We start from the raw sequence: 26117 nt of genomic DNA, 5'->3' as shown, positions 1-26117 counted from the left end.
TTGTCCTCTTTGCTTCACTCCCAGATTATTTCATTCCATTCTATCCTCCATTCAGCCACTAAAATGATTTCTCTAAAACTCTTCCCATTCCAAATAAATTTCAGTGATTCCCTCTTGCCTCCAGGAACAAATACAGAAATCTCTGGCATTCAAAACTCTTCATAACTTAAACCTTTCCCACCTTTCTAATCTTTTTACACCCTACTCCCCAACATGTACTCTTTAGTCTAGTGACACTCTATTTCTGGCTGTTACATAAACAAGACATTCCATCACTTGACCCTGGGTACTTTATCTAACTGATACCCCTATTCTTGGAATGCTTGCTTTCCTTGACCTGACTCTGGACCTCCTTGACTTCTTCTAAGTTCCACTTAAAATTCTACCTTCTACTGGCAGCCTTCCCCAAATTCTCTCTCTCTCTCTTTTTTTTTAAACACTTACCTTCCATCTTAGAATTAATATTGTGTATTGGTTCCAAGGCAGAAGAGTGGTAAGGGCTAGGCAATGGGGGTCAAGTGACTTGCCCAGGGTCACACAGCTGGGAAGTGTCTGAGGCCAGATTTGAACTTAAGGCCTCTGGTCTCTAGGCCTGGCTCTCAATCCACTGAGCCACCCAGCTGCCACCCAGTTGCCCCCACCCCCACCCCCCAACTCCTCTTAATTCCATTGTCTTTTCAATGTTAATCACTTCCTATTTATCATGTTTATGGCTTGCTTTTATGAATTTGTTTGCATGTTGCCTATCTCATTAGAATGTAAGCTCCTTGAGGGCAGGGAATACCTTTAGTCTGTTTTTGTTTCTCTGTTGCTTAGCACAGTGCCTGGTACATAGTAGGTGGTTAATAAATGTTTATTGTTTGATTAAGTTTCACGGTTGGTCCACAGTCTTAGAACTGGAAAGGATCTAAAACTTCATTCAGTCCAAACCCTTCATTTCGGAGGTTTATATTACCTAGCTACTAAAGGAAGCTTTGATTAGTAAACAGAGGTTACAATCCAATTCAGCCCCAAAGACAAGTAGCCTGCACTCAAAATCTTTCTAGCTTGGTAGGACCTCTCACCATTTAACATTCACTGACATAGCCTTTGTGAATCTAGGGTTCTCTCCATAACATGAAACTGATTTAGAATAATATAGAATTATAGATTATTAGCGCTAAAAGAACGATAAGGTTTGGTGCTGGAAAGAGAGCTTGGAGATATTCTAGTGTGATCGCTTCGTTTTATGGATAAGAAAAATAAAGACCAAAGAGAGTGAGTGACTTTTCTCCAGGTGAATTGAGCTGGGCCAGGGCCCATTGGATGAAAGAGTTATAAAAGGAGCCTTTAGAACTTTGCTTAGGAACTCCCATGACCTCAGATAACCTCCTTGCTCACTGCTTTTTAACCTTCTTGGCAGTGGTGTGTGTTTTTTTTTTTAATCCTTTAGATCACTTTTAAACTTCCTAAAGGATCTTTTTAATAGGAGGATTGCAATGTTTTTAGTAAAAGGACTTTTTGCTTGAACATTTGATCTATGGATGATCCGTTGTACTAGAAGCCTAATAGTGATTGGGCACAACATTGCAAAGGCATTTGTTTGTTTCCTAGGTACTAAAGGAGGCTACAGTCAGCCTACCAGTGGTTACAGTCAAAATCAGCCCCAAAGACAAGTGACCACAATTAAGCCAGTTCAGACAGTGAGTACCACATCTTCAAGCTATAATGCTTACCCAGCAGTGACATCTGTTCAGCCAAATGTACCTGCTTCCTCTATTCCTTCATATACCTCCTCTTCCTCATACAATTCCACTTCGGCTTCATATACTGGTAAGGAAAGTCACATGGATGGAGACATTATTATGAGCTGAGACTCAGTTTGCATCAAAGATGAACTTCATGAAAATTGCTGTCTTTTTTTCTCCTGCCTCCCAGGATCCAATTATTCCACTTATGATGCTTCAGTGTATTCAGCAGCCGACTCGTACTATCCAGCACCGCAGCAGCTACAGCCACCGCTTCAACCCCCACCTCAGCCTCAACCCATTACACCCCAGCAGCAGCATCCACAACCTCTACCACAGCCTCTGCAGCTTCCTCCCCTTCCAAAGCCCACAGGGCCATCTCTGTGGGCCAACGTGGGGTGTGGCATAAGTACCAGCTCTGTCAGTAGCTTCCCCAAGAAACCACCTTTTCAGAACAAGCAGCTGAAACCCAAAGGTCCCCTCAAACAGCCCCAGCTATACTACTGTGACATCTGCAAGATCAGCTGTGCTGGTCCCCAGGTCAGCAGAAATTCTCCCTGCTCCATATTCATTCATTCATTTATTCTTTCACAAAGTCTTAGAGTTGAAAGCATTTCAGTGGTCTTCTCATTCTAGCCCCTGTCTGAGCAGGTATCTCCACTATAATTTTCCCAAGTGGTCATACATTCTCTACTTCAGTACTTCCAGGTAACAGGAAATGATCTATCAAGGCAATCTTTTAATTTTTTTCAAGCCAAAATTTGTCTTCTAGTAGCTTCCACTTAGCTGTGTTCTTTGGAACTAAGCAAAAGAAATCTACTCCTATTTCCACATGATAACTTGTCAAATATTTGAAGATACTTTTAATCTTCTCTACTCCAGACTTCTAGTCTCTAAGATAAGTGTTTTCAGTTCTTTAAACAGATTCTTGTATGTAATGGCCTACAATGGCCTACTTATATGCAAGGTGCTATGGAATATATAGAAAAGAATAAAATAAGGAATGCTTACAGATTTGCTCTTGAAGGCCTGTTGTACTCCCTTTTTCCTTAATAGAACCTAAATGCTATTTGCTACTACCTTAGGTTCTTAGGAGGTTGATACAGTTGAGCTTCTAACATAAGAGGACAAAACATTTATTTGCAATTATTTAAAAAAAAAATAAAACCCTTACCTTCCATCTTGGAATCAATACTATGTATTGGTTAAGTCACTTGCTCAGGGTCACACAGTTGGGAAGTGTCTGAGGCCAGATTTGAACCTAGGACCTCCTGTCTCTAGGCTTGACTCTCAAATCCACTGAGCTACCCAGCTGCCCCCACAATTGTTAATAATAATACCCCATGTAGAGTGCTTTACTCACAACAGTTCTTTGAAGACAGGTAATATAAGTATCAGGTTTACAGATGAGGCCTAAAAAGATGAGGGGATTTACTCATGGTCATACAAATTAAACATTCTGAACCCAGGACAGAAACCAGCACCTTTGACCACAAGTCCATTTCTCTACTATATTGTGCTACCTTTTGGTGTTAGGGGAGAAGATAAAATCATTGCCTTCTATAAGCAGTTTCTATGATACAAGTGAAACGAGTTCACAAAACAAGCTTACCTATAAACCAAGAATACCACTTAGAGTGCATTTTGTTTCTTTTTGTTTTTTAAAGGAAATTAGGTGGTATAGTGAATAGAGAGCTGAGTCTAGAGTCAGGAAGACCCAGTTTTATATTTGATCTCAGATACTTATTAGTTGTGTGACCCTGGGCCAGTCACTTAAACTTTCTCAGTTTCCTCAACTGTAAAATGAGGATAATAAATAATAGTAACTACTTCCCAGGGTAGTTGTAAAGATAAATGAGATAATCTTGTGCTTAGTACAGTGTATGGCACATAATTGGTACATAATAAATGCTTGTTTTTCCTTCTTTAATATTATAATAATATGAGAGGAGTGGTTGATGAGTAAATATTGGTATAGTCTTATCTGCTGCTGAAAATACTAACCAAATCAACTTTAGAAGCTACTTGATACTGACTTAGTTCTTTGTGTTTTAATGGTGACAGTTTAGTAGATTTGGTCATAGTGCAATTGCTTCCTCATTTCTTTTAATTTAGATCCTCTATAACAGTCCATTTTTTTTCCACATCCAAAATTTTTACTTTTTTTAGTATTGTCCTTCACTGAAGTTGCCAATACCTTCTGTGTTTTGTGGATGTAACATGAATTACACAATCTCTTGAAGATCTTTGCCTCAGTTTCTTCATTTATAAAAGGGGAATAATATTAACACTTACCTCCTGGGGGATGGTAAGGATCAAATGAGTTAATAATTGCAAAGCCTATAGCATAGTGCCTGGCATATAGCAAGTGCTATAAAAATGTTATTATTATTATTATTATTATTATTATTATTGTTAAGCACAAAGAGGGGTCCATTGCCTGAGAGTCAACTACTAGGTGACTAATTTTTAGGCCATTTACAACTCATGAAACTTATGTTCTGAGATATGGAGGGCTTGCAGTTTGCTTTTGTGTAGTCTTTTTATTTTGAATCTTTGAAGCATGAATTGCTGTTGGTGCTTATAAATCACTGAAATCCAAATGCTTATAAACAACACTGTGAGAATAAATTAGTAATGAATAAATGAGAGGAGGGTCCATAGCTGGTCACTCAAGAATCATTGATCAGTTGTAAGTCTTGACCTGATTGATCAGCAGAAAATCTGCCCCATTCTCCTTTATGTGTTTGGGAACCAGAACATCAATATTCGCTGCATCTTCTGCCTTTGTTAAGTCCACATCACAGACAATTTTAAAGGTAGATTCCTCTCACAAAAGATAGAGAATTCGAAGATTCTATATAGAATCTTGGAACAGGAAGATTGTCAAAGGTCATCTAGTTACAACTCCTATTTAAGCAGGAATCTCCACAGTGACATCCCTCACAAGTGGTCATTCATCCTATGCTTGAAGACCTCCAGTGATGGAGAAATCATACGACCTTTTGAGGCAGTTCATACCTCTCTCCTCCTCAAAGTGTGCTAATGAAGGAAATTTTTATTTTGTTTATGCCTCAGTTACATTGTCTCTTGTCACTCTCTGTCCAGTAATATGTATGGTCAGATAGGTCAGGACAAGAACAGCACCCTTACCTTTTGCACTCTCAACTTCATATAGCAAACTAAAAGCTATATGATAGTACACATTTCAGACAATGGACATCTGAAGAAGAGAGCTGCACATGTCCTTATAAATAGCTTATTTTCAGGAACTAAACATTATAATTTGGAGAGTGGCTTTGGACCAGTCATAATGCTGGGCTCCCAGTTTAGATGTCAGATTCAACTCCTCACACTCTCTCACCCCCTATATCCAAACTGTTGCCAAGACTTGTCAATTTCCCTTTTGAAATATCTCTTGGAAATACTTTCTTCTCTTTGCAACCAACCTGGTATAGGCCCTAATCTCCTCATGTCCAGATTATCTCAATAGCCTGCTGGTTTTGACCACCTGCCACAAGTCTCTTCTTTAGTCTATCCTCCATTCATTTGCAAAGTGATTTTTCCTAAAGCTCAGTTCCATCTATTTAATTTCCCTACTCATTAAACTCCAATGGCTCCCTATTCCAGTATCAGTGGTATTCAAGACCCTTTGTAACTTGCTTCCCTCTTCAGTTCCCCTTCTTTCTAGTCTTCTTACACTTTACACCGACCATATACTTTATGATCCATTGACATTGGCTTCCTTGCTGTTTCTTTCCTAAATAAGACACTGCACTTCTCCACCCCAAGCATTTTCTTGGATTCTCCATCATGCCTGGAATTTTCTCCGTCCTCATCTTGGTTTCCTTACTTTTCCCACATAACATTCTACTTTCAACAAGAAACTTTTCCCAATTCCTCTTAATTGTTGTACCTGTCTGTTAATTGTTTCCTATTTATCTTTTATACAACATGTTGTTACAAATGTGTTTACTATTGTCTCCACTGAGAGATGTTAACTCCTTGAGGGCAGAGACTGCCTTTTGCCTTTTTGTGTTCCCAATGCTTAGCACATAGTGCCTGGCACATAGTAATTGCTTAGTAAATGTTTATTGATTGATTATAACCACAGACAACTGGTCAGGTAACTTGTTTTGCCTTAGTGATTATTGTATCTCATACACATGCCATTAAGAATCCTGACATGAGACCACTTCTTTGTGAGATTCCTTGTGTCTATATAGCTTTATTTACTACAGTTGATAGACTCAGTATCACCAGGCAAAATGATAAATAAATGAATGGATGGACAGATATATATATACATATATAAATATATATATATATACACACATGCATACATATATATGAGAGAGATAGCTATAAAATCAAATGCCTTTAATTCCTAAAAACAAAGGCATGCTTATGTTTATAGCTATCTCACAATAAATGACACAGTCGCAACAATAAGCTTTTAGTTTCCAGTTCCTAGATGTTAGGAGTACCAAGCTAATAATGAATGAGTGCTCAGTAAATTGTTTTGAAGAGGCAGTGCTTAGCTGATGTCTGTGCAAACCTTGCATATTAAGCTTTGTTTTGCTCTTTTATTACAGACCTACCGGGAACATTTAGAAGGACAGAAGCACAAAAAGAAAGAGGCAGCTCAGAAGCTGGGTAACCAGTCAAATATTGGTCTTCGTGGGGTTCAAACGCAGCTGCATTGTGAGCTCTGTGATGTGTCTTGTACAGGAGCAGATGCATATGCAGCACATATCCGGGGATCCAAACATCAGAAGGTATGGGTTGCTTTATTTCTCCTGTTTATAGTTGTCTTCTTATGTTCAGAAACCCCACTGACCCCTTGAATTTCTTTTACACTAAGAACTTTGCCCTTTAATTATGTAACCTAGAAAAGGCCTTAAGCTATAAGGGAGCATAATATCACTTTGATTCTTTGGTTACTTTTTTTTCAAATCCCTTGGTTAGAGGGGAAATTAAATGAAATTAATGAAATTGTGAATGAAAATGGAATTAAATTGTTCAATTAACTGGAATGGCACATAAAATTCGAGACTGATTATAATGTTTTCTTTGAATAGAAAGTTAAGAATTTGGGTGTGCCTTTTGTTGTACTAATTGGAAAGACACATGAAATTTGAGAGTTGTTGTAATATGCTATTTTTAAGTAGGATGTTAAGAGAGTGGGTGTACATTTTGATGCCCTCCATCTATACATACACAGACAGACATATATACAAATGCAAATAGGTGGATAGGAATTACATATACCCTGGTTGTATAAGCCACAGTATCAGTAACTAAATGTAACCCCTGTATGAGCAGCCTATATCTGTGAGACAAAGGCAAGTAGTAGGGCCAGATTTCCCTTCTTTCTTCCAAAAAAATATTGGAAACATGACTCTGTTAAATTACTACAATCTTTGCTAAAATATAAAGGATTATTGTACCTTTACTTAGCACTATAGTTTGCTTTTAAGCTATTGGTCCTCATCTTTCATTTTCTAGTCTCCCCTGAAGTCAGGAGGATCTGAGTTCAAGACTTGCTTCTGATGAATACTGGATATGAGATCCTGGGCAAATCACTTAACCTCTAAGTGCCCCCTCTAAGACTATATGTTGCAGGACACGTGCCAATTTGCACTAATGAAAGGCATTTTCTCCTTGGAAATTTCCTATAACAAATTATCTATATAAAAAATCTGGTAAAAAATATGAAGGCTAGGGGCAGCTGGGTAGCTCAGTGGATTGAGAGCCAGGCCTAGAGACAGGAGGTCCTAGGTTCAAATCTGGCCTCAGACACTTCCCAGCTGTATGACCCTGGGCAAGTCACTTAACCCTCATTGCCTAGCCCTTACCACTCTTCTGCCTTGGAACCAATACACAGTATTGACTCCAAGACGGAAGGTAAGGGTTTAAAAAAAAAATGAAGGCTAATCATGATAGCATTCATCCTACCATTCATTCAATAGCAATTACGTGAGTACCTATTAATGTATAAACATTTTGCAAAAATTAAGACAGTGTATAAAATGTTAGTCAAAATTATTAGAAAATGTTCCCTTCACTCATGAAACCAGTGATTTAGCAGGAAGAAAACTAAAGCTTCAGCTTGAATGGCTTCTAAGTATGTTCTTATAGAAGTTCTACCCTTCCAAGGAATTTACTAGAAGTAGCTATGTCTTGTGGCCTTGAACAGGTTTTCCTTGACAGTTGTTATATGGTATATTTCAGGTCATTAAATTACATACGAAGTTGGGGAAACCTATCCCTTCAGTAGAGCCAGTATTATTGAACTCTGTTCCTACCAACATAGTGAACAAGCTGGTTCCCCAAGTCACTACTACTGCCACAACTTCTGTCACACCAGCTAAAGCAGCAAATGTAGCCATCAACAATAGCACAAGCTACCCAAGAAGGCCAGTACTGACCAAGAAACCACTTACCTCAAAGATAACATATGTAGGTATGTCTCTTTAAACTTCATCTTAATTCAGTTAATTGTAATTGAAGCATTGCTTCATATAGCTTTCTTTGCACTGTTATCTACTGCTTTTTTGAAGTGTCAGTTGAAGGAACACTTGTAGGTCTCCTATACTTTCAGACTCAGGGGTATTGGATAGATTTCAGGAATAATCCTTGATTTAATTCAATTCAATTAACTTTTATTGCTATAGTTTCACAAATTTAGTGAGAAATTGATTTTAGTTGATATTTTTATTTATAAATGCTCTCTGATATAAAAAAAAATACCATCTTCTGGGAAGAATTTGAAATAGGAATTCAAGGAACTGAATTCTTTTTCCTCCTTGCTGCTAACTTATTGAAAGCCATTGATATTTCTCCAACCAGACTAAGTAGTTTTACCTGCCTGCTTCAAGGAAATAGATTCTTGGAAGAATCCATTAGATAGTGGATTCATTTCTCCTCTTTAACCTTGGGAGGGTACAGTGCCTCCAACTCAGAGGTTCTAAAGAATAATATGATTACCATCAGAACTTTGTAAACCTTCCCCAGTTTATTGGCTTTTAGAATGAACTAGTTTGGCCTCTACAGTGTTGCAGGGGAAGTGGTGAACTAAGGCATTATTCCTACAGCTATACATTTTTTGGCTTGGCTGTCTATCTAGTTCCTCTTGGGCCTAGGAAACACATAGGAAGTATAATTTTAAATACAGAGGAAAGAGTCTGGCCAAACTGTATAAGACTTTTCCCTCTGTTTTTATATACATATGTAAAACAATTATTATTTATTGAGTAAACATGTAGTAAAAGCTTTAAGTGATTTTAATAATATACTCTTCATATGTGCTTCTCCTAAAGCAAAATCCTATATACTTCTTAGTTAATGCTAAATACAATAATTATTAAAGAAATTCATCATTGATAAATTGGTAACTTTTGATTTTGAGTAGTTCCTAGTTTATAATAATTAAACTTATTGTGTCTCTCTATTTGTGAGAACTGATTGCTTAAAAGAATACATATCTTTGGGCATATTCAGAATCTTAGCTTTGATAGCTGGAAAAGTTATAGGACTGCCTGTCTGAGAGGTGATGGTTTGATGTTATAAGAAGATGTTACAAGAAGAAATAATGATGTGCTGAATTTGTAACATAAACCCTGATGGTAGGATAAAGATGACCTTTAGTTTAGCCCTGGAGTAGGTTATAAATAATTCAATTTTTCCTATTCAGGGACTAACAAGCCACAGGCAGCTGGCAACAGACTTGAAGAGGGGACAATGGTCCAGTCAAAATCAGAGCTTCCAAGTAAACAGTCCACACATGAGAATTCTGGGGATGCTTCTGGGGTCTTGTTTGATGTGCAGCCAGTAGGACATGACTATGTGGAGGAGGTAATGTTAAACAATGTTTGTTATTATCTGAACCAACACATCTACCATTTAATGTGAGATTTTGAGTGATCATAACCAAGAAAAATAAACAGATATAGATTCTTCTAAAAGTAGGAAGACCTTTAATGAGAAGTTTAAAAATTAACCTGTTATTAATTTTACTAGCAAGTTTTTATGCACAAAATGTTAGAATATCACCTAAAAGAAAAATTTTAAATTTTAGAAAATGGAACTAGAGTACTGGAAATTGAAAGTGTTCTTCTGCAGGATTAACATAAACTTTTTCTTCTGTATCTGTAGGATAGAACAATGGAGAGTTATAGAATGTTAGCTGGAAGGGATATCTCAGAAATCTTAGGATCATCTAGAGCTAGAAGGGATGCTAGAAGCTATCAGTTTTAACCTCTTCATTTTATAGAATAAAGTCTGAAAAGGTTAAGAAACTAGTCCCTGATTATACAGAAAGGTAGGATTTTCATCCTAGTTTTCTGACTTCCACTGACTTCTGATTCAGTGTTACATGGCTAGTTAGTCTAGACCAAGGTTCTTTCTGCTTTACTTCACTGCTGCAGTTCAATATACTATTCCTTTTTTTTTTTTAATATATTTTATTTGGTCATTTCCAAGCATTATTCGTTAAAGACATAGATCATTTTCTTTTCCTCCCCCCCACCCCCCATAGCCGAGGCGTAAGTCCACTGGGCATTAGATGTTTTCTTGATTTGAACCCATTGCTTTGTTGATAGTATTTGCATTAGAGTGTTCATTTAGAGTCTATCCTCTGTCATGTCCCCTCAACCTCTGTATTCAGGCAGTTGCTTTTTCTCGGTGTTTCCACTCCCATAGTTTATCCTTTGCTTATGAATGGTGTTTTTTTCTCCTGGGTCCCTGCAAGTTGTTCAGGGACATTACACCACCACTAATGGAGAAGTCCATTACGTTCGATGATACCACAGTGTGTTTGTCTCTGTGTACAATGTTCTCCTGGTTCTGCTCCTTCAATATACTATTCCTATTAACTCTTTTTATATATTTTTTGAAACTCCACATGGAGTTGTTTATTAAGAACATGAACATGTCATATGAGGTATAAGGCATTCAGTTTTTTCCAGTAATGACTGTGTAAAATTGTAGGGTTGGAGAGAACCTTCTGTATATATATGTGTGTGCGTGTGTGTATATATATGCATATATATATATATTATCCAGATCAGGTTAGATATGGTCTTATCTTAATTTTTAATATCTCCAAGACTGAAAATAGACCTTTCTTTAGCCTCTACCAGGAATAGATAACCCTTACTGGTAAAAGTTTCTTCCATATATTTAGTTCAGACAATATTAGAATATTGTTTTAAAAGTTTCCTATAATGGCAAAGGACTTTGAATTCCTAAAATTCTACATGTTTTAACTTTCACTTTTGTAGATGAGCTTGAGATCTTAATAGATATATGCAATTTCTGCACTTGAAAAAATTAGAGAACAATATGACACAATAGTCAAAAGTCAAAATTTGTTTAACAGACAATATTTTAAAGGTCAAGAAATATAAATCATTGTTGGCCAGAGAATTGGAGATGGCTCTTGAAAGGAGGGGCAGTTTGATTAGACCCAGGAAAAAAGGGGAATGAAAATGAAGTTGTCATGGGGCCTGAAAAAGGCTGAGCAGTAGATGATGGCTCTTCAGATTCTAAGTTCAGTGCTCTTTCCACCATATCATACTACTCTTTACTTTGCCTACTTTTAGCATATATGAAGAGAATGTGAGAAATCCTTTTTAGGGATAGTTAGATGGTAGAAATGTTAGTGGTTTTGGAAACTGTCAAATTTAAATCCTAGATCAGATACCAAAGAAGGAAAAAAACCCCACAACTTTTATTCAATATTCAATCTACAAATATTTTTAAATGACTATTTAATAAGTAGAGGGGCGGCATTGTATGGTGACCTTGGAGTCAGAAAGATGTGGGTTCATGTCCCCTCTGTCACACACTGACATTATGACCCTGGGATATTATTTAAGACCTTTTTCAAAACAAAAAGCCAATTTAACAAATACATCCTAATTTGGAACAGACCTATGTCAACAGTTTGGTTGACTGTTCGATTTCAGTTTCTTGTGATTATGTGAAGCACAGCATTATTCTATTCAGTGGGAAAAAGACAAAGTTTAGAAGAAGAGACATAGGGGAATCAGTTGTGAACATGATAATCGTAACATGTAACACTAGACAAATGCTTTTGAGAGTTATGCAATAAAGTGCTAAGTTTCTTTCTTACACACAAGATAATGACCATTTCCCCAGGAATGTTACACTAAATTGTTTTTTAAATAGTGCACAAAGGGAAAAGGACTTATTTGTACCAAAATATTTATTGAAGCTCTTTTTGTGGTAGCAAAGAATTGGAAATTTAAGAGTTGTCCATCAATTGAGGAATGGCTGAACAAGTTGTGGTATATAATACTTATAGAATACTGTTGTGCTGCTCTAAGAAATGACAAGCAGGATGATTTCAGACAAATCTAGAAAAACCTACATGAGGGAGCAGCTGGGTGCCTTAGTGGATTGAGAACCATGTCCAGAGATGGGGGGGTCCTGGATTCAAATCTGGATTCAGAAACTTCCCAGCTGTGTGACCCTGGGCAAGTCAATTAACCCTCATTGCCTAGCCCTTACTGCTCTTCTGCCTTAGAACTAATACACAGTATTGATTCTAAGATGGAAGGTAAGGGTTTAAAAAACAAAACAAAACAAAAAAAACCCTATGTGAACTGATGCAGAGTAAAGTGAGCAGAACAAGAACAACATTGTACCCAGGGATAGCAATATTCCTTGATGAACAACTGTGAATGACCTAGTTATTCTCAGCAATACAGTAATCCAAGACAATCCCAGAGACTCATGATGAAAAATACCATTTGCCCTCTGAGAAGGAACTAGAATCTGAATGTGAACTGAAACGTACTATATTTCTTTTTCCATTTGAGAACTCTTCCACAAAATGACTAATATGGAAAGATATTTTATATGGTTACACATGTAAAATTTATATCAAATTGCTTGCCATTTCAGGGAGGGAGGGAGAATCATAAGAGGGGAGAGAACTTGAAACTCAAACTTTTAAAAATGTTAAAAAGTTGTTTTTACATATAATAGGGGAAAATAAAATATTAAAAACAAAACAAACAGTGGGCAAAGAATGGTGCTATAAATGTAATAGTTTTGTGTTCATTGTTTAAAAAGTAGGCATAGTATCTGAAATGTAAGAAATTTAGGGGTTCTTAGATTATTTTTTAAGCTGCCTGTGATTGTTAAACTCAGGTTCACAACGATGAAGGAAAAATGATTCGATTTCACTGTAAGCTGTGTGAGTGCAGTTTCAATGATCCTAATGCTAAGGACATGCACCTGAAGGGGCGTCGGCATCGACTACAATACAAGGTAAAGCACCAATCTGTTCTTTTACAGTTCTGCTCCCTCAGAATGAACTCTGTTGGTTGGAGGTAACCATTCCAGTAGATTAGGTGAGTGAAAATGCCTTTGTTTATTTAGTCTGTTAGTGCTAAAGCTTTGTATAATCCCTGAATGGCTTATTATAAAAAGTCCCTAAAAGTTGTCCCTAAAACATCCTACCATTTTTATATTGTATATTGCAGAAGATTGTATATTACATATATACAGATAGGCGAAGTAAAGAGGGACAGGATGACATGGTGGAAAACTCATTAGATCTGGAGTCAGAGACCCTGCCTGGGTTCATACACTAACTTTGACAAATTCTAGCTGTGATCAGCAAGTCAACTAACCAAAACCACAAAGTTTTCATCTATAAATGAGTTTAAATGTGCTTGAACTACCTGCTTCACAAGGTTCAAAATACTTTGCACAACATAAATGTATATAAATGTAAATAGTTATTATTAACAAGAATTGCACTGGGTAAGGTGTAGATGGTTGCAAATGCACTGATGAAGATGTATGTTAATTATTATTTTTATAATTTACTGTGATAATTATAATCATAACTAGCACTTTAAGGTTTACAAAGTAATTTACAAGTATTTATCTCATTTGATTCTCATTTGCAACCTCAAAAGGTAGGTATTATTATTATCCTTGTAGTGAGGAAACCAAGATTGAAAGAGGTTTAATGATTTGTCTAGGTTAACACAGCTAGTAAGTGAGGCTAAATTTGAACTCAGATCTTCTTGTTTCCAGGCCCAGTGCTCTACAGTGCACTACCTAGCTGCCTAAATACTTCAGAGCCCAGTTGACCTGAGTTCTAGTCCTATTTCTGATCCACATACCAGCAATAAGATCCTTCACAGGTCATTTAACTTCTCATTGTTCTCCAGGATTGTGAATTGCAGAGGTGCTGATTTACATTTGTAGATTGTCCTCACTAGAGAGTTCCTTATACCAGTGAAATCACAGGTCCAGTCAAGACTCTACTATGCTTCGTGCTGGGAATAGAAGGTAACAAAGCAGTACTATCCTCAGCAACCTTCTATTTCCCTGGGTCATGGAACGTTTTCACATACAAATAAATGTAAAGTATAAATAGAATAATATAAAATAATTTCAAGAGAGAGAGGGTTAATACCTGGAGAGGATCAAAAAGACCTCATGTAGATGTTGGCACATTAAAGGAATTTATATATTCTGAGAAGAGATGAAGAGGAAGAATGTTCCAAGCATGGGAAACAACTGTGCAAAGACATTGAGGTGAGGAGATAAACTGTATATATGGGGAACAGCAAATAATCTAGAAAGGAAATGATTGGTTACTAATTTGGAAGCTGTACCAGATACAGATATACACTCAGAATATTGACTATTAGGAACAACAGTAAAAATCATCAGCCAAAGAAGGAACTGTTGAAATCTAATTACAGATCAAAGTATGCAATCTTCTACTTTATTTCCTTCATGAATTTTTTTATTATATGTGTGAAATGTATCTTCTATCACAACATGACTAATATGGAAATATGTATTTCATGAAAGTATTGGTATAACCCATATCACACCATCACCTTGATGGGGGGGGCATAGGGGAAGGGAGGGAGAAAATCTGAATCTCCAATTGTCAGAAAACAATTGTCAAAGATTGTTTCTACATTTAACTGAAAAAACTAATTATTTTTAAAAACATCATCAAAAGAAACGATTAAAATGAGAAGATGACATTATGCAAATACAACAGTTCCAACCTGACATACAAATCAGCCATTGATGCCTAAAATTATGATATGAAAAAGAAGCAAATAGAATAATATTAAGGATATTTCCTGCAAAAGTTTAATTGACATAAAACAGTTGCCACTACAAGAACATGAAAAGATCAAACAGCAAATATTTCTTTAACAAGTGGAGAGATACAGCAGTCAAAGGCAACTAATTTTGAATACAAACCCATTGCTGAACAGTATATTGTAGAATAGTGGGAGATTGAGAGCAGCATTGCCTTAGAAAATAGGAAAAAAGCAATAAAGGTGAAAAAGAGTTTACATCTAGGTTAGTATTACAGCTAAGCTAAATCATCCCAAGAACATGTCAGCCAGTAAACATAAGTGCCTACTAGGTGCCTACTAGCTATGCTAAGCACTGGTGATTCAAAAAGAGGCAAAAGACAATTTCTACCTTCAAGGAGCTCACCATATAATGAGAGAAGCAAGAAGCAAGCAATTCTGTACAAACAACTATAACAGGATTAATAGGAAATAAGAGTAAAGACACTAGAATTAAGAGGGGTTGAGAAAGGCTTTCTGTAGAAGATAAGGTTTTAGCTGGGATTTTAAGGAAGCCTGGGAAGCCAGGAAATTGAGATTAGGAGAGAGAACATTCCAGACATGGCAGACTGCCAAAGAAAATGCCCAGAACCAAGAATTAGATTATCTTGTTGGTGGAACAGGTGTCCTTGGATTGAAGAGAGCATATCGGGAGCAAAGGTATAAAAAGAGGGATTAGATTATAAAGGACTTTGAATACTAAACAGAATTTTTGTATTGATTGTGAAGACGATAGGGAGTCATTGAAGTTTATTGAATAGGGGGTGACATCAGACCTGCACTTTAAGAAAATCATTTTAGCAATTTAGGGTATAACCTGGAGTGAGGAGAGACTTGAGGCAGGGAGATCACTCAAAAGGCTGTTTCAATAGTTGTGAGATGATGAGGGCTTCTACCAGTATCACACAATGGAGAGAAGGGGACATATTTGAAAGATATTGCCAAAGTTAAATTGATAAACTTTGGCAAGAGATTGGATATGATGTATGAGAGATAGTGAAGAGTCAAAGATAACTCTTGTTTTTCATGTCTTTGGGACTGGGAGGGTGGTATTGCCCTTTATTGTAAAAAGTGAGAACTTGGTGACAATGTGACAGATTCAATCCTAAAGAACAGCAAGGTTGCTCTCACCAATCCAGGGCCTCTTAAAGGGTAACATTTCACTCACTCCTAGGCAAGAAACAGAGCCTCTGATGTAAGGGGCAAGAATGTAAGAGGTTAATATAAAAGGTTGGATTGGATTATTTAGTGTCTCCAGGTATTTTAATCAACTTCAAAATGATTTTTTTAGCAATTTATTTATAAAATATAGAAAGAGTGAAAGTAAGAAAATCAGAGAGAAGGTTAGGGTAAAATATTTAACCCAACACACTAAGTATTTTGCTCCAACCCCTGGCTCAACCCAGGCAAGGCTAGTCCTTCAGCCAAAGGGGCCTCAGCCTTGAGCCGAGGACCTGGGGATGCATGAAGCCTCTCTCCAGAGGGTAGGCCTTTACTGAGGCTAGTCCCTTCAGAAAATCCAGGAAAGGAGTCAGACTTTTTCACTTACCCCATGTGGTAGTTCTAAAGTTCAAGAGCTGTCTGAGGTCTCAAGCTGGAGCTCCTTCAAGATCAAGTTGAAGACAAAAGACCTCTTCACAGGAAGTCCATAGCATTTTTTTAAAATTTTTTAAAAATTTGGTCGATTTCAAACATTATTCCTTGGATACAAAAATAATTTTCTATTCCTTCCTCCCCTCCTCCCACCCCTCCCATAGTCAACGCGCAATTCCACTGGGTATTGCCTGTGTCCTTGATCAGAATCCATTTCCGTGTTGTTGGTATTTGCACTAGGATGTTCATTTAGAGTCTATATCCCCAATTATATCCCCTTCAACCCATGTCATTGAGCAGTTGTTGTTCTTTGGTGTTTTCACTCCCACAGTTTTTCCTCTGAATGTGGATAGTGTTTTTTCTCCTGCATCCCTCCAGGTTGTTCAGGATCAATGCATTACCACTAATGGAGAAGTCCATTACATTCGATTGTACCACAGTCTATCAATTTCTGTGTACAGTGTTCTCCTGGTTCTGCTCCTTTCGTTCTGCATCACTTCCTGGAGGTTGTTCCAATCCCCATGGAATTCCTCCACTTTATTATTCCTTTGAGCACAATAGTATTCCATCACAAGCATATACCACAATTTGTTCAGTCATTCCCCAATTGAAGGGCATCCCCTCATTTTCCAATTTTTTGCCACCACAAAGAGTGCAGCTATGAATACTTTTGTACAAGTCTTTTTCCTTATTATCTCTTTGGGGTACAATCCCAGCAGTTCTATGGCTGGGTCAAAGGGCAGACAGTCTTTTATCACACTTTGAGCATAGTTCCAAATTGCCCTCTAGAATGGTTGGATCAATTCACAACTCTACCAGCAATGAATTAATGTCCCAATTTTACCACCTTCCTGGAGGGGATTTTACTAATCCCCTCTAGCATTCATTACTTTCCATAGCTGTCATGCTAGCCAATCTGCTAGGTGTGAGGTGATACCTCAGAGTTGTTTTGATTTGTATCTCTCTGATTATAAGAGATTTAGAACACTTTTTCATGTGCTTATTAATGGTTTTGATTTCTTTGACTGAGAATTGCCTGTTCATGTCCCTTGCCCTTTTATCAAGTGGAGAATGGCTTGATTTTTTGTACAAATGATTTAGTTCTTTGTAAATTTGAGTAATTAAACCTTTGTCAGAGGTTTTTGTTATGAAGATTTTTTTCACAGTTTGTTATTTTCCTTCTGGTTTTGGTTACATTTATTTTGTTTGTACAAAACCTTTTTAATTTGATGTAGTCGAAATGACTGATTTTACATTTTGTGACTCATTCTAAGGCTTGCTTGGTTTTAAAATATTTCCCTTCCCAAAGCTCTGACAAGTATACTATTCTCTGTTTACCCAATTTACTTATAGTTTCCTTCTTTATGTTCAAGTCACTCACCCATTCTGAGTTTATCTTGGTGTAGGGTGTGAGGTGTTGATCCAAAACTAATCTCTCCCACACTGTCTTCCAATTTTCCCAGCAGTTTTTGTCAAAAGTGGATTTTTGTCGCAAAAGCTGGGTTCTTTAGGTTTGTCATAGACTGTTTTGCTGAAGTCCCTTACCCCAAGTCTATTCCATTGATCCTCCTTTCTGTCTCTTAGCCAGTACCAAATTGCTTTGATGACCACTGCTTTATCATATAATTTGAGATCTTGCACTGCAAGGCCACCTTCCTTTGTATTTTTTTTTCATTATTTCCCTGGATATCCTTGATCTTTTGTTCTTCCAAATGAACTTTGTTATGGTTTTTTCTAATTCATTAAAGAAATTTTTGGAAGTTTGATGGGTATGGCACTAAATAGATAGATAAGTTTAGGTAGGATGGTCATTTTTATTATGTTAGCTCATCCTACCCATGAGCAGTTAATGTTTTCCCAATTGCTCAGATCTAGTTTTAATTGTGTGGATAGTGTTTTGTAGTTGTGTTCATATAGTTCCTGTGTTTGTCTCAGGAGATAGGTTCCTAAGTATTTTATTTTGTCTAAGGTGATTTTGAACGGAATTCCTGCTGCTGTGATGTGTTAGAGATATATAGAAATGCTGATGACTTATGAGGGTTTATTTTGTATCCTGCAACTTGTTGTTGATTTCGACTAGCTTTTTAGTTGATTCTCTAGGATTCTTTAAGTAGACCATCATATCATCTGCAAAGAGTGATAGCTTGGTCTCTTCATTGCCAATTTTAATACCTTCAATGTCTTTTTCTTCTCTAATTGCTACTGCTAGTGTTTCTAGTACAATGCTAAATAATAGGGGTGATAATGGGCATCCTTGTTTCACTCCTGATCTTATTGGGAATGCATCTAGTTTATCCCCATTGCAGATGATGTTGGCTGATGGTTTTAAATAGATACTCTTTATTATTTTTAGGAAAGACCCTTCTATTCCTATACTTTCTAGTGTTTTCAATAAGAATGGGTGTTGTATTTTGTCAAAGGCTTTTTCTGAGTCTATTGAGGTAATCATGTGGTTTTTGTTGGTTTGTTTGTTGATATGGTCAGTTATGTGGATGGTTTTCCTAATATTGAACCATCCTTGCATTCCTGGTATAAATCCTACCTGATCATAGTGAATAACCCTCCTGATCACTTGCTGGAGTCTTTTTGCTAGTATTCTATTTAAGATTTTTGCATCTATGTTCATTAAGGAGATTGGTCTGTAATTTTCTTTCTCTGTTTTTGACTTGCCTTGCTTTGGAATCAGTACCATATTTGTGTTATAAAAGGAATTTGGTAGAACCCCCTCTTTGCTTATTATGTTGAGTAGTTTGTATAGTATTGGGATTAGCTGTTCTTTGAATGTTTGATAGAATTCACTTGTGAATCCATCAGGCCCTGGGGATTTTTTTCTTAGGGAGTTCTTGGATGACCTGTTCAATTTCTTTTTCTGATATGGGATTATTTAAGAATTCTATTTCTTCTTCTGTTAATCTAGGCAATTTATATTTTTATTAATATTCATCCATATCACTTAGATTGGCATATTTATTGCCATATAGTTGGGCAAAATAGTTTTTAATGATTGCCTTAATTTCCTCTTCATTGGAGGTGAGTTCTCCCTTTTCATCTATGATACTATTAATTTGCTTTTCTTCTTTCCTTTTTTAATTAGATTGAACAGTACTTTGTCTATATTATTTGTTTTTTCAAAATACCAGCTTCTAGTCTTATTTATTAGTCAATGGTTCTGTCACTTTTGATTTTATTAATTTCTCCCTTAATTTTTAGGATCTCTAATTTGGTTTTCTTCTGGGGGTTTTTAATTTGTTCGCTTTCAAGTTTTTTGATTTGCATGTCCAATTCATTAACCACTGCTCTCCCTAATTTGTTAATATATGAACTCAAGGATATAAATTTTCCTCTGAATACTGCTTTGGCTGCATCCCATAAGGTTTGAAAGGATGTCATTGAAAGGAAATTGTCATTTTCTTCAATGAAATTATTAATTGTTTCTATGATTTGTTCTCTAACTGATTTTGGAGAATCCTATTATTTAATTTCCAATTAATTTTTGATTTGGCTCTCCATGTACCCTTGTTGATCATTATTTTTATTGCCTTATGATTTGAAAAGGTTGCATTTATTATTTCTGCTTTTTTGCATTTGTATGCCATGTTTTTATGACCTAGTATATGGTCAATCTTTGTGAATGTACCATGTGCTGCTGAAAAGAAGGTGTATTCCTTTTTGTCCCTATTTATTTTTCTCCATATATCTATTAACTCTAATTTTTCTAAGATTTTATTCACCTCTTTTACCTCTTTCTTATTTATTTTTTTTATTTGATTCATCTAAATTTGATAGTGGTAGTTTCAGGTCTCCCACTAGTATAGTTTTACTATCTATTTCCTCCTTCAATTCTCCTAGTTTCTCCATTAGAAATTTGGATGCTATACCATTTGGTGCATACATGTTTATTAGTGATATTTCCTCATTGTCTATACTCCCTTTTATCAGGATGTATTTACCTTCCCTATCCCTTTTAATCAGGTCTATTTTTACTTTGGCTTTTGTCAGATGTCATAATTGCAACTCCTGCCTTCTTCCTATCAGTTGAGGCCCAATAGGTCTTGCTCCAACCTTTAATTCTGAGCTTGTGAATATCCGCCTCAGGTGTGTTTCTTGCAGACAACATATGGTAGGATTTTGGATTCTAATCCATTCTCCTATTTGTCTACATTTTATGGGTGAGTTCATCCCATTTACATTCAAAGTTATGATTGTCACTTGTGAATTCCCTAGAATTTTGATATCCTCTCTTCTTTTGCTATAACCTTTTAAACCAGTGGTTTACTTTTAATCCCCTTAGTTTTATCCCCCTTAGTTTCCCCCTCTCCCCGACCCTGTAGGATAAGATAGAATTCAGGATCCCAATTGATCTAGATGGTCTTCCCTCTCAAGAGTTGATTTCACTGAGAGTAAGGTTTAAGTATTATTTATTAGCACTCTCTTCCTCTCCTTCTTATAAGAGTATTCTTCCCCTCCCCTTCCCATGTGTATCTTTGTGTGAAAAAGATTATTCTATTTATTTTATTTCTATTTCTTCAAGTATCTCTTGGTATCATCATTGATTCCCACCCCTCCACCCTTTTTCTTTTTTCTTTTTTTTCTTTGTTTGTACATATCATCTTCTAGCCTTTAATGCTCCAATCTTTCCTTATGAGTGATTCTTCTAATTACTATAATTATGAATACAGTTTTTGAGCTTTACAAATAACATTTTCCCCATATGTTAATATATATAATTTGATCTAATTGTAGCCCTTATAGAAGAGAGTTTGAATAAAGAAAAAAAATTTTTCTCCTTTTCCCTTTCTTTCATAATTACCTTTTCATGTTTCTCTTGCTCTTTGTGTTTGGATATCAAAATTCCCCCTGAGTTCTGGTCTTTTCTTTACAAATACTTGGAAATCTTCTATTTTGTTAAATTCCCATACTTTCCCCTGGAAGTATATAGTCAGTTTTGATGAAGAGATGATTCTTGGTTGAAGATCCAGTTCTCTTGCCTTTCTGAATATTGTATTCCAGGTCTTGTGGTCCTTCAGTGTGGAAGCTGCCAGGTCTTGTGTGATCCTGATTGGTGCTCCTTGGTATTTGAATTGTCTCTTTTTGGCTTTTTGTAGGATTTTCTCCTTAGCTTGAAAGCTTTGGAATTTGGCAATTACATTCCTGGGAGTTGCCTTTTGGGAATTTAGTGTAGAGGGTGTTCTATGAAGTCTTTCAATGTCTATTTTGCCCCCTTGTTCTAGAACATCAGGGCAGTTTTCTTGGATGATTTCTTGTATTATGATGTCAATATTTTTGTTTATTTCTGACTTTTCAGGTAGAGCAATGATTCTCAGATTGTCTCTCCTTCCTCTGTTTTCCTGATCTGTCACCTTGTCAGATATTTTATATTTTCTTCTATTTTTTTAGTCTCTTGACTTTGCTTTATTAATTCTTGCTGTTTTGCAAGATCATTGTCTTCCAGTTGCCTAATTCTGGTCTTTAAAGACTGGTTTTCCTTTTCAGTTTGGCCTATCCTGCTTTTTGAGGTTTCCAACTGTTTCTCCAATTGGGAGTTCTTGTCCCTCAGATTGTTGTATTCTCTTTGCATTATTTCCCATTTTTCATGCCAGAAGGCTTCCATCCTTTTGATAACCTCCAATTTAAATTCTTCAAGAGCTCGTGGACAATTTCCATTTATTTTGGAAGATTTTAGAGCATTTGTTTGGGTTTTTTCTTCTGCTATTTCCTCTGTTGTCTGTATTTTTCCTCTGTAAAAATTATCCAAAATCAACCCCTTCTTCTTGCTTTTCTTGGTGTTGGGAAGTTGTTCCTGGGCACCGTTTGCCATCTCTATGGTTTTTCCTTCCCTTTCCAGTCAGAAATCTGAGTGAGGAGGGCTGGCTCTCTGTGTATGGAGCTAAGGAGCAAGGCTTTTGTCTGGGGCAATCTCTCAATTCTCCGTAGCTGCACTACCTTCCTGGGGGCACCCAAGGTCTGTGCTTTTCTGCCTGCCAGCGTTTCGGGTGTTACTACTCTCAGGGGTAAGTCCTTGGTGGTCTTAGTCAGTTCCCAAGACCTATAGGTGCCCCTTGCTCACTCCAGGGATGCCCTTCGCACACTAGTTGATTATGGTGTGCTGGTTCCGAGTGCCCAAGATCTGAGCTCCACTGCCTGCCTTCTGGGGTTTCAGGTGTTACTGCTTTCAGGAGTAAGTCCTTGGTGGTGTTAGTCAGCTCCCAAGACCTTGAGCTGCCCCTTGCTCACTCCAGGGGTGCCCCTTGCTCACTCGTTGATTCTGGGGTGTGCTGACTTTAACTCTGGCTCTATAGGTGTGGTGGTGGAGGGTAGATCAGCTCAAGTTTGGGTGGGAGCTTTTTTGCTCCCTTATAGTGTGGAAATGCCCGAATCCCACATACCTTCAATGCTGTGCCCTACTGTAGAGTCCCTCCATTTTTATGAGGATAGTTTTTTTGGGGTCTTTTGGGGTTGTCTATATCGTTGGAACTGAGGAGGGGAAGTAAGTCCCGTCTAATCTGCTGCCATGCTTACTCAGAAGTCTCAAGTTCTTGACATTTTTAAAGACCATTCCTTTTTGTCACTTCCTGTGACTTCCTTCCACGAGGGTCACAGACCTCCCCCCGGATGTATATGCTTCTGGTGATTAAATCTAAAAATGGGCAGGGGAGAGTTAATCCCATCTTCATACTGAAGAATTTCTAACTCCAAGAGAGAGGAATAGTGGAATTTGAGGAGTAAGACCTCAATCAGTAGTTCTAATCTCAATCCTTCAGATTTGCCTTCAGATTCATATCAGGCAAGAAGTTTTGGTCTCCTAGAAGTGGGACTGACCCCCTGAGGGCAGCGAGGTAGTTTCTATCCTGATCTGGATACCTTCTGAGAAAGAGCTATGTGACTCACTCAGAGCCTTTTGCGCTGACTAGTTAGTCTTGGTCCCTTGAAGGCAATAACATAGCACTTATAATATTGTTCTAAGGATAGCAAGATAACTTTTATAGTGGATAGGTCTTATAGTGAGTGGTCCAATCTAAAAAAATGACCAAAATATTATTATGATTCCAGAGATCCTCCAGACATAAACTAGAAGAGAAGAATACTTTCAAAACTCCTATGATAAGAGTCTCTAAGAAAGGAAGAGCTTGGCTATAGAATCAAACAGAATTCCTAGAAGAAATTATGCCAGAGCTAAGAAAAAGCCCAAAAGAATTTAAAATGACATAAGTGAAATGACAATAATAGGGAAAAGAAGTAGAAAAGAAATGAAAACTATTAAGAAGAGAATTGAAAATAGAATTAATAGCTTAGTACAAAACCTTACTCATGTAATAGACTCTCAGAAAATTAAAATGAGGCAAAATAGAAGCTAATCATTTCATAAGAAAACAAGAGGTACTAAAACAAAGTCAAAAGAGAATAAATAGATGGAAATGTATTGTACTTTATTTAAAAAACAATCAACCTGTAAAATAAATCAGGGAAGAGTTAATTTGAGAATAATTAGACTACTTGAAAGCCTTGGTTAGAAAAAGAATCTGGTTATCATATTTCAAGAAATGAAAGAAAATTGTCCAGACATTAAAACAAGAGAACAAAATGAAAACATAATCTACCCATCACTTCATGAAAGAACCCCCAATTGGAAATTCTCAGGAATGTTATCTAAAATCTTGATGTATTCTCATTGCTACAAATTGAGAGGTTGAGAACCACTGCTCAATACTAAAAGACTGAACCTTTCAAATACAAATTAACCTCTCCACAGTTGACTTCTGACAATTTGGTTTCAGATATTGATTTAAGGAGGTTGGAGAAGATAAAGATTTATTAATTAGCATAAATAGATAGATAGAGAATATAATCTTAGATAGTCAGAGAAGTTTTAGTTAGGCTTGCATTGTCAGGCAAGAAGATCCTGCCCAAGAAGGCAGTTAGATTTAGAGTTTCTTAGAGATTTAGTATAGGGTTTGGATTTAGGCATAGTAATACGATAATCTCTTATTTCCTATCTCCTATTTTCTATCCTAACCTCTCCTGTGAATAAATAAGTGTTGGTGGTTTACCAAACTGATCTTCGTAACTTTCATCAAACTCCCACCAATATTTTTAACCTGCAACACTAGTAAATGTCTGAGCCTGGATTTGAACTTGGGTCCTCCTAACTCCAGAACTAGTATTCTGTCTACGGTGACACCTAATTGTCCTAAGGAAAATAAAGCAAACAGAGGTTAAGCAATTTCCCCAGGGCCACACAGCTAAGTGTTTGGGGCTGGATTTGAACTCAGGTCTTCCTGACTCCAGGGACAGTACTCTATTTATTGTATCACCTAAGAGGAGGAGAAGAAATCCTATCAAATTTTTTCTGTGATATAAATTTGGCCTGGATAAGAGAATTAGGGAGAGCCAAAAAAGAAGAGAGAGAGAGAGAGAGAGAGAGAGAGAGAGAGAGAGAGAGAGAGAGAGAGAGAGAGAGAGAGAGAGAGAGAGAGAACTACCAACAAATATCCTGTGAATCTTAAAAATTCTCAGACCCTACTTCATAAGATTTGGCTAAGACCATTCCCCATTTTAAACAATGAAGCCATGTGAGACCTCTACTCCACCCCTACTTAAGCATGCTTTAGGGGAAGAAACTCCTTGCTGAACGATGAAAAATACTTAAACCCATACTTATAGTAAGGCAAAAGTTCTTAAGCTGTGCCTATTTTTAGATCTAATACAAAAGGGTGCTAAGTACCTATAAAGGTCAGGCAACTTGTGAATTTACAAGGAGCAAAGAGGTGAGAACTTACTCAGAGGTTTTTTTCAGGTGTGAACTTAATCAAAAGTTTAAGTCTACTTAGGTGTGAATTAAGAATGGTCTGTCCTTTGGAAAATGTCTACTGTGATTGGTAGATGTGAGAACTTAGGAGAGGTGACATAGGAGAAAATTCCCTTTAAAAGGAGATGAAAAGCTGAGAGAAGGGACTGTCTCAGAAGAACTCTCTCTGGAGATTCAGCTGGGAAAAGCTGAATTGGAGGAGGCAGCTGGTGTCTCTGAACACTAGAATCTTGCTTGGACAAATCTTGTGGTGAGTGGATAAAAGACTGATCTCTCTCTTAGGGTTTTCAGCCTAGGCTGGCTCATGCTGGCCTAGGTTGGTCTAGCCCTTTTTCTCATTATTTCCTTTTTCTCTCTCTCTTTCATTAATTCCTCATTTGTATTAATTAAAATCTCTATAAAACCCAGCTGACTTGGGTATATTTAATATCTGGGAATTTTCCCCTGGCGACCACCTTATATTTGATTTAAAACAAGACACTGTCTTGAAACCATATTTTCTGCGGTCACAATTTAAGCCAACCACTCTTTTATCTGTAACAGTTTATGTCTTCCACTATTTTAATCATCACAATCCCCAATGAACATTGATGCAAATTTAAAAAATAAAGTGTTTAATTACAAGAAGGCATTTGACTTGATAAAGCAAAATGTAGTCTTTTTAAAAAAAACCTTTATTTTCCATCTTATAATCAATACTGTATATTGGTTCCAAGGCAGAAGAGCAGTAACACCTAGGTTAATAGGGGTTAAGTGACTTGCTCACAGTTACACAGCTAGGAAGTGTCTGAGGGCAGATTTGAACTCGGGACCTTTGGTTTCTAGGCCTGGATCTCAATC

General features: G+C 36.8%; 1 protein-coding gene across 7 annotated transcripts in view; it reads left to right on the top strand.

Moving 5' to 3' along the window:
* The window catches only part of ZFR2 (zinc finger RNA binding protein 2), a 120720-nt gene that overhangs the window by 48267 nt on the left and 46336 nt on the right, over positions 1-26117 (top strand). For 3 of the 7 annotated variants that reach the window (XM_007488897.3, XM_007488901.2, XM_056822419.1), the window contains 6 exons: positions 1594-1812; positions 1918-2267; positions 6323-6505; positions 7962-8193; positions 9424-9584; positions 12909-13028. In XM_007488897.3, coding sequence (XP_007488959.1) covers positions 1594-1812; positions 1918-2267; positions 6323-6505; positions 7962-8193; positions 9424-9584; positions 12909-13028 — 1265 coding nt within the window. The remainder of the gene's footprint in view (positions 1-1593; positions 1813-1917; positions 2268-6322; positions 6506-7961; positions 8194-9423; positions 9585-12908; positions 13029-26117) is intronic. The other 4 variants (XM_056822418.1, XM_007488900.3, XM_056822420.1 and 1 more) reach the window with 2 other exon arrangements.

This window comes from Monodelphis domestica, chromosome 3 (genome assembly GCF_027887165.1).
Source record: "Monodelphis domestica isolate mMonDom1 chromosome 3, mMonDom1.pri, whole genome shotgun sequence".
Lineage (NCBI taxonomy): Eukaryota > Metazoa > Chordata > Mammalia > Didelphimorphia > Didelphidae > Monodelphis > Monodelphis domestica.
This window is presented reverse-complemented; position numbering and strand designations above follow the sequence as displayed.